The sequence below is a fragment of the Hydractinia symbiolongicarpus genome, chromosome 5 (assembly GCF_029227915.1).
Source record: "Hydractinia symbiolongicarpus strain clone_291-10 chromosome 5, HSymV2.1, whole genome shotgun sequence".
Lineage (NCBI taxonomy): Eukaryota > Metazoa > Cnidaria > Hydrozoa > Anthoathecata > Hydractiniidae > Hydractinia > Hydractinia symbiolongicarpus.
The window spans coordinates 8,442,343-8,452,155 of record NC_079879.1 but is presented as its reverse complement, the minus strand read 5'-3'; the positions used below and the strand labels follow the sequence as shown (position 1 = coordinate 8,452,155).

Sequence of the window (9,813 nt, the reverse complement as noted above, 5' to 3'; positions counted from 1 at the left end):
GCTCCTCGGATCTGAGATCTGCTCTTCGGACTTGAGCTCTGCTTCTTGGATTTAAAATTTACCTGGTATTTGCTTTGTTTGATCTTAGACGCCTAAATTTTTTCTCTCTGCATTATTCTCCACCTGAAGGAAGTCCAGGTATATAAACAATGGTGATAGCTCCTGTCAAATTTATGGCCATGTCTTCGAGATGTTTAAAGAACAGGAAGTAGTTCAACAATGGGCCGCAGTTCTTCTTTATTATAAAGATAACATTCTGTCATCGCATACTTCTACGTCTGTGGTTTAAAGACTTTGAATATATTAGAATCCATGGCTCGGATTCCCATTTTGTTGTTCCATTGATGAATACCTTTAAAAACAAATTACTTAACTAGGAAAGATGTTATTGCGTATTTGCGCTTTTAGTCCATGAGCTTGAGACCAAATTCCGTAAAGAATGATCACTTCAGGAACCGTATTATGTATCAAATGATAAGAAATTCTAATTCTGAATCATGATGTGTAACATCCTCGTCCCCAAGTGTTTATTGCCTATGCCAGGGCCGCTAGCTACAAGATCAGCTGACTTCATCGTTAATTTCAGTACTTCAAACGATTTTTTTCGTGACAGTTTCATCAGCAACTTCTCTGCCTGTCAACATCATCGTTTAAAGTCAACAAGTTACGTCAAATGCTACTGCGATGCAACGGTTAAAAAATATACCACGTGGTTTAACAAGTTATTTGTGTATGTTTAATGTCATTTTGAATTGTCGAACCAATGTGTTGTCTTTCTGTAAAATAGCCATAGGAGCAGCATTTTCTTAAATTCTGAGAAAGAGATACCTTAGATTAAACGAAACTTTAGCAATTCTTAAAGAAATGAGATCTGTGCTTGGAAAGTAGACTGTTTATAATGGTGCACGCAGCATTACTTCTCATCATTGCACTGATCGCTATTTAACGCCATGTTTCAAAACCGCATTATGTTTTTATTCTATCTTGTCCGTCAGCTGAATTCAAAGTTACCTTGACAACCTTCTTGGATCTCAGGGAGGTCTATTTAGAGTGAAAACTTTTCGTTAAGGATACCGTGTAATTTTTCCAACAGCCTTTATCAAGACTGAAATCAACGTACATCTTTTTGGCCAATTGCTCGACGTTCTTTAAATGAAATCAACATTTAACAAAAGCAAAAGAACATGCATGAAGATGCTTCAAAACCTGCCCTAGAGCTATCTGCAGATCATTCATTGGTGCCATACTTGGCGCCTATGTAGTAGGCAAAATATAACGCGTTGTCTACTTTATATTGGTAACAAATTTTAGCGGGAATTTTTTTTGCAATATCCGCGTATTTTTTAAAAAAATCGAGAATTTAAGTTTCTCAGGTCCACGAAGAATGCTTTTACCGCCACAACCTCGTAAGTGATGTAGTTACATATTCTACTTTGATCTTATATGATAACGTTGTTGGAATTGTATTATGACAAATGGGATAAATGATAGTGCATAATATAGCTGTTCAAATGTGAAAAAGGCTTAAAAATCAGTGAAACTTTTTTAGATTCCATCTCAAGCGCCGTTTGACCGCTCGCTCCTATCCGGTGGGTTTTTCTTTGTGTAGCGTTAAGGCGGCAAAAATACCTGGGAACGAAAGTGGCCGATGTGTGCACGACGTCATCATTTAAGATATTTGCCTCGTCAGCAAAACACTAAATCTGAGTTGACAAAATGGAAGCTGGAAAAGTTCACGGGTTCATTTTATTATTTTATTTTTCTTCATTGATAATGAGGTCTTCAGTCAGCGCTTTACATCATCAAACATTGATTTAATATATGAGTTCTTTGAAACATGCACACATTTTTATTTGAGGCGATTTTTCACTTGGGTTTGGGTATCTATTATTAGAGACAATTGTGGTGTCCATGCTACATTGCTGCTTAATTTTAATGTCCTACCTCTGGTTGAAGTGTTTGAATGCAGTGGCCATTTAGCACTTTGGTAAAAACCTGAATATTAAAATTATATATGCCACAGGTAGACAAGCATCAGACTTTGATGACATAATGGCCTATCCAGAGATAAATACTTTTTTTTCTCAAATTTTTTGTAGCTCTTTCCTCTGTTGTGTAGAACTTGAAATAATGCATAGAATTATATTATTTTAATAAAGGGTTAAGGAGATATTTAAGCTTGATAATCTTCTTAAGAAATTTAGTCCAAGATATTTTCTTGTTACCCACACAAAAGAAGACATCAATTTTTTCAACTGTTTATGTTATTGTAGCTGTACCATTCGAAAAGTCCACTTCAATTAAAATTGTTGAGTCTATAGGGAGTTATTGAGATCTCTAAGGAAAACTATATATAAAATTAAAATTTTAAATGATGAAAATAACATTATGACTAAAATCACCTGCACACACATCATCCGTTTTTAGCCACTGTTTGTATATATAATGAGTCAGAGATTATTTTTATAGTGTTTCAGGATAATCAAACATCCCAATGCACTGTAATTCATTTTGTTATATATGCTGTCCCTTTTTTCAAATTATTAACAAGATTATAAAATAGTATCAGATTATTTTGTGGTTTTTTCAAAAGCACGATTATAATATATTCTTTTTAGATAAATATATTTTCATAAACCAATATACATCACACAAAACTTATACTTGAAAAAAAAACACAAAATGGTAAAGTTATTTGCTATAGAAATATTTTATAAAGGGGCAAAAGTTCAAGAATTAAAATCAGCACATGAATTACAATCGTTTGGATATTTTCAAAGATCAAGGTAAATTATTCACTCTTTTTTTAAAAAACTATTTTATCTGCAAGCGCTAAAATGATTATTTCTTTCCTATTTTTTAGTGTAAAAGAGTTCATGGATTTTACAGGCAGAATTATAGTTGAAAGAACAACAAAAAATCAAAGAGCTTCAGTAAAAGAGAAAGGTCTGTGTTTACATAACTTTTTACAATCTTGTATAGTTGCACGTTTCCTGTCTTATTAAAAGCCTGGTTAGCTGGGATAAGATCAGCTTGCTACACATAGTTTTCTCAGCCCTGTCTGAAATGAAACTATTGTTCCTTATGCGTTAATTTTCATCAAAAACCTCATAAATTAAATTTGTTGATGAAAGTTTTTAATATTTTTTGTTAATAATGTATATACTGAAACATGTGCATTAGTTTTAATCATGAATAAAAATAGAAAAGTCAGCCAGGCTCGGCGCTAAAACTGTCATATGGAAGAATTCAACCAATCTTGCTAGGATCTTGGTTAAAAGAACTGAGAACCAGGTTAGCCAGTCTGTCTGGCTTTCCATATGACATATGAGGTATCGATTGTTATAGGGATTGGTTAAAAGAGCTGAGATCTTTAGTGGACTTATTATAGCCCAGCTAACCAAGCCAGTTTGGCTAACCAGACTGATCTTATCAAATTTTAGCATAGAAGTTATCACAAATCCAAGTACAATATGTCAGGCAATACAACTTTAAAACAGCAACACAATAAATTTGGCGCTTAAAGAATATGTTGGAGATTCTCGATTCTCTAGGGTGGACTGTTTTTTTTAAAAAAAGCATAGTCTTCATAAAAGCAGTGATTTTACATTTGACAGTATTATGTATATATATCAAATATATATATTTTGTATATATTCAGTATATATGCAGGACAATAACAAAAGTCACTTAAGTAAGTTGTCATTTTGAAAAAACATTTGTGAGAGCGTAGCGAGAAAAAGAATCAATATAAAGTGATTTTAATTTTCCAATTAAAAATTATGTACCTAAAGGACGGGATAATTTGGGGGGAAATTCCCTTTTTGTTTGTGTTTGTGCCTACAGAGGTTAAAATAGGATTACTGCAGGGAAAGGTGTGTTTGAAATAATTTTGCTTTTAGATTACATGTGTCATGTATATGTGAATCAAGATGGTTTAAGCGCTGTTGCTATATCCGATACAGACTATCCAAATAGAGTGGCATTTAATATGTTAAATAAAGTAAGATTTGCTGTTATTTGCACTTCAGTTACAATTATGAAAAAAAATTGATAAGAGAAGATATTTTAACGAAACAGGACATATGATGACAGGTCCAATTATTTAAAAATTTTGTACAAATGATCGGTTGCTTCGACACACCATGATCACGTATAAGTTATATTTTCTAGAAGTTCATAGATTGATGCAAAAAATATAAACCGTTTACAATAAGAAATGATACGCTAGAATAATTCTAAAGTTAGTGATGTAATAGTTATATGGAGAGAATATACTAGGGTAGTGCGGAAGCCACCAAAAGTTTGTACAAAATTTTTAAATAATTGGGCTTGTCATCCTATGTCAAAACAGGATACGTTGTAAACACCTTTTTTTTAAAAAAAAAAATATTTTCTAATAAATAAATAAATAAGAAATAAAATTTTCATTTAAGCAATAATGATTTGATGAGACTTTCTTTTTGTTTTTTTTATGCATTCAAAACTGTTGGTGAGTTTACATTTCTTGCACTCTAAATGTCACTTCTAAATTTTAAGTAAAGCCTAACATGTTTCCCCCTTTCCAGTGTTTATTATTTTTAATTTCTAAAAGCAATTGGGGTACAATTTTATCAGAATAATATTACTATTTTTGCAAAACATTTAAGCAATTTCCATTTGTTTTTATTTTTCCAATATATCTTTCATAAATATTCTGAAGATTTAGCTGAAGACAAAATAAGATCATTTAGACCTCCAATTAAAAAAATATAAAAAAGGCTGCATAAAACGCCGTAAAAAAGAGTTTACTTATTTTCCATATGATGGAGTTTAAGCAAATCCTGGTAAAAGTTGTTATAAGATCTTTCTGGTGTGTATCATTTTTTTTGCTTTTAGCTTCTAGAAGAGTTTTCTTCACAAGTATCCATGTCTCAATATACAACAGCTGATCCAAGGTAAGTGGATAATACATCAGGTTTGCGAGACGATCAAATACTATGGATGAAAAGTAGGGAAGTTGAGTAACTGGGGGATAAGGTATGGTAATAAAGATGCTGCTACCCTGTATACTCTAGTAATTTGATATTGTGTTTTTTTCTCTAGCACCTATACGTTCACACTGTGCGAAACATTTTTGGAAAAATATCAGGTAAAATTAAGTAATTGTCTTTTATTGATCTTGCCTTATATGATACACGAGTTATTTGTTTTGGATTAAATCTTATATACACCTTTTTTACAAATAACACGACCACGAATAAGAACGTGGAAAGGAATTGAAAAGAGAATTTCACTCAGTTTGGATCAATTTAAATATACATGTGTACGCATTTTGCAAGTAATATTTTCAGAGATGGATAAGATTGCTGCTAATTTTTTTTCTTTCGTCTTTCATGTAGAATCCTAGTGAAGCTGATCCTATGATGAGAGTACAAACAGAACTAGATGAGACAAAAATTATAGTTGTAAGTTTCGCTAAGATTTTCTTTTTAAAAGTTGTTTTTCTACATTTTAATGTATCAACATTCATTTGACAAAAGTTACTGTATTTTTTGGAGGTAATAAAAATTTTTCTTCAAACATTTTTTTGTCAACATGTCAAGAGGATTTTAGGTCTTACAAACCTATAATCCTCGTGACATGAAAATGTTTTTCAAAAAGTACTACATTTAAAAAAGGTTTTTGTCGGGTGTTGGATTCTATCGAGTGTTAACTTGTGGTTTCTTTGAGGCAATCCATGACGCTTCTGATTTTTCCGTAGTCGATAATTTTTCGATGATAACATTACTTTTCCTTTGAGCTTCGTGGTTCTTATATGTGTTTGACAGTTTCTGAATTCATTCTCAGGTCACTATGCTCTGCTTATCTAGTTTAATTGTGTCTCCAATATAAGATGTTCCACATGATTTTTACACCTCTTTAAAAATTTTGCACGAAGGGTGTGGTATTTTGTTCTTTAAGTTAACCAAACTCTTTACTTTTCCTGTTTTCCACTTCACGGCGATCGAGAATTTATTATGTGAAAATTCGTGTAATTTATGCAAAAAACGCTTTGCACTTTCTGAAAATTTTCGAGCGAATGTATTGTATGCAGTCCTGTCTTGACACTTTCAAATACATTTTTTTTCAGTACAACACAATCGAGCAAGTTCTTCAACGTGGAGAGAAATTAGATGATCTGGTTGCTAAGTCCGATAATTTAAGTATGTCATCCAGAACGTTTTATAAAACGGTGAGTTGGTTTGTTTTGTAATGGTGAGATAGTTTGTTCATTAATTTTTTTAGTTGTTAATATACTTAATGTCAAGTGACAATCGTTTTGAGACCCGCCATCTTATATTAGGCGTTACTATTTTGCGCATTATCTAAATATTATTGGGAGTATTTTAAGGCGTTTGCAAAAATTAGTATCCGTATAATGATATAGTTACGGGTGTCGTTGATATATTTTATTTCTTTATTGTGTTTATTAAAAGTTGTTTTTCTATTGTAGGCAAAGAAGACGAATTCTTGTTGCTCTTGGTAGAGGCTTTCCATATTTCATAAACTTACGCAAACGTTTTATCTTTGGAGGAATAATTTATTTTTTATTGTATCAACCGGACACGCGTTTTTAATATGCAGAATTTATTTTTTATAATTGTGCAAGGGAAGAAGGGGATCTGTTGGTAGAAAAGGTTGATAGATGGCTTATTTTGTTTATTTGGAACCTGGTTTATGTGATATAAGTAACCTCAGTATACACGCATTCATTCTAAAAATGCGTCTGTATACTTCTTTGTCAAAAACTTTTGGAGTTCTAAACGAACCTGTGAAAAAGTGATTTTCCGGAATAAAATTCCAACAAATCATATCAAATACGTCGAAATTTATGTTCATTACAATTAACATTTTCTATAATTAGGCGATATAACATTTAAAGATTATAGTGGAAATTTGGCAGTGAAAAAGCCTGATCCGAATTTTCCAAGATCTAAACTCCAATTTCGGACATTCAAACAGTGATTTTTTTTTCAGACCTTTTATTTTTCAAAATTTCGAAAAAACATTTTAAACCAGTGAGCAAAGTGTGCTAGTCTGTTCATTGCGCAAAACGCGTATGCAGGATTTTTAATATGTGCGCGGGATATACGGAATATGGGCATTTTAACCAGTTCGTAGCCCCTTTAAAAGATCATAAGAATACAGCTTAAACCAAATTCTTCTACATTTTTTCAAGGCTATTACGTTATGCAGTGTCATCTTTCCTTCGTCTTCAAAGATGACGATGCGTCATTTGGTAAAATGACGCGTCGTTTGTTTTTACGACGCGTCGTTTCGGTTCGCTTCCAGTGGATTTTTCTTGTTATCCAAAATAGAATTCATATATTTCGTAAATCGAATTGTAGTAACTTGATCGATAACTTGAAAAGAGAATTAAACTATTTTAGTTGTGAATGTTCTGCCCCATCTCAGGGCACAATTTGCTATGTTTGTCATGTGATAGTTACTGCCAGTTATTGTAATATAAGGTCTACGTTTGGAGCGTCCATTAATACACAAGTATTTGGAATTATTGGATAGTTCAAAGAGTTTAATACTTGCAGAATATTTTTAAATTTATCCCAGTAATTGATTTATGTACTTACAAAATCGAAAAGTGCTCTGTTATCAATGAAAAAACTTGAACAGTAAAGGAAAAAGTATAGTACATGTCTTGAAAATTCTTATTTACCATCTTATGTCATATTAGGCCAGAATCTATCTAAGTTGAAAAACTCTTACAGGTTCGGGACTAAGCTTTATTTAATAGTTGCGGAAAAAGAATGATTTTTCTTGAAAATTGTAGATCGTAATATTGATCAAGTAGTAGTTCTACAACAACAACAACATGAATCAGCTGGTGGAAGTGGCATTCTCAGACCAACATTATGTTTTGAATTTCTGCTTAGAATAAGGAGTATCAAGAAAGGGCCATTTGCACCTTAAGATTTTTGCGCTTTGTTAACTTTGCCTTTAGTTTTGCAACTTGCTCTAAAATTAGAATTTTTTGAAATTTTAGAAAAAGAACATGAGTTTGCTCAGGCGTGATCTTCACCTTCTCTTTAATAATAGCCGTCGTCTGTCTGTGTGTCTGCGAAAGCGGCGTCTCGTAACGGAAACACGAAATTTTTAAAATGCGCACGAATATTAAATGCGATAGATTTTTATCCACTTTGTTGCGACAGGTGAATTTAAAGGACGGGCGAACCCATGAATTTTTCCACGGGCAACGACTAGTCTCTATAATAATACCCGTCGTCTGTCTGTCTCTGCTCAGACCCGCCGCTGAGTTAGAAAATGATGTTACGGAAACACGAATATCAAATGCGATATATTTTTATCCACTTTGTTGCCACGGGTAAATTGAAAGGACGGGCGAACCCGTGGATTTTTCCACGGGCTAACGACTAGTTGTAATAATAATAGCCGTATTTTGTCTGTTTTTGCGCAAGAGAAACGTCGTGCTACGGAAACACGAAATACAATATATAGGGGACGGGCAAATCCACGCTTTTATTCTTGTGCAAAAGTCACAGGTAACTAACTTTTTTTGTCCTCTCGATGCAGTTTCTGTGTTAAAAATATGTGCATGACGGACAAAGATTTACATTGACTCCCAGAACGGACCGTTTTTAGAAGAATGTAAAATATATCTTTTTAGAAGTTAGTCTATAAACTCAAAATATTGAATTGTCCGCTTCTAAACAAAACAGAATATCTCCACCTCGACCTCAGGTTTGTTGGCCTCTTTTTCTATCGAGACGCTGTCCCGATATTAAAAGAAGAAAAAGCATTTTTTGTAAAGACATTAAAGTCTGTTGTACTCTTTTTGTATGAAAGATCATATTTACAACCCACTATTTTAGGATATTCCGCCTTTCATGGAGGAAACCTCTAAACTTTTTCAAATTCAACCTTTTGACACATTTTTACGATCAATTTTACTATACTCTAATACCCCTGAGCAGGTGCTTGTTGCAATGTAAACCAAATTTGGGAAGAACATCTATCCAATGGGTACCTCCATAAACAAACACTTTTAAGCGTCCGATAGTGTTTATTATTACCCAGCAAACCACTCTACTACTTAGCGCACAAATCTAAATTCGCGCCCTTTATTGCGAGTGACATAAAAGGACGCATTGTTGAAAAGATTACAGTCTAAGAAAGTAAGTCTTATAACCACGCTGTTGGAGAGCGAGTATTTGTATCTCCAAGGATACAGAACATGTAGCCTCACTTTCAAATTATAACCATAGTGAGCTTACGAATACGTGGTTACCGCCAATAAAATGCTGTTCTCAACAAATAGTTTAGATGACGTCAAATATATGTGACGTTAAATATATTGTAAAAATATTTGAGAAGGTAATATTTTTTTTAAACTGATTCGAGAGAACGGTTGTAAATTGTAAACAAAACAAAGAAGAAGAAGAAGATGACAGTTGTAGGAAGAAGAAGAATAAGGGATATGGAGAGAGAGTTAGAGAAATACCGTCCAAGATTTTACGATACTGGTAAGCCGTTATTAGAATTCGTACACAGATCTTTTTAGTTTAACGCCTGTTACAACATAACATACTATATGCCGACATCCGACGCATCGGATCTTTGTTTTTAAGCTCAGTTATAATTAACTAACATTGACTAACGAATCTGACTTGTGAGGGAAGATGCACCTGAAATTCTTTCAAGGTATAAATTCTAAACATTTCAAAACATTCCAAAACATTTTAAAAAATCGGATATTTTGATATTGTGGAAGAGGAGTTGGTGTCAGCATATTGTTCATAGGTTTTCTTTATAAGG

The 9,813-nt window shown here is 32.9% G+C and overlaps 1 protein-coding gene across 1 annotated transcript; it reads left to right on the top strand.

Moving 5' to 3' along the window:
- Positions 1–1,714: 1,714 nt before the first annotated feature.
- LOC130644583 (synaptobrevin homolog YKT6-like) lies at positions 1,715–7,406 on the top strand. Its single transcript, XM_057450246.1, has 8 exons — positions 1,715–2,786; positions 2,864–2,946; positions 3,903–4,003; positions 4,879–4,937; positions 5,086–5,131; positions 5,382–5,447; positions 6,113–6,214; positions 6,476–7,406. The coding sequence occupies exons 1-8, from the start codon at positions 2,683–2,685 to the stop codon at positions 6,506–6,508; spliced, it is 594 nt and encodes a 197-aa protein (XP_057306229.1). The 5' UTR covers positions 1,715–2,682; the 3' UTR covers positions 6,509–7,406.
- Positions 7,407–9,813: the final 2,407 nt, after the last annotated feature.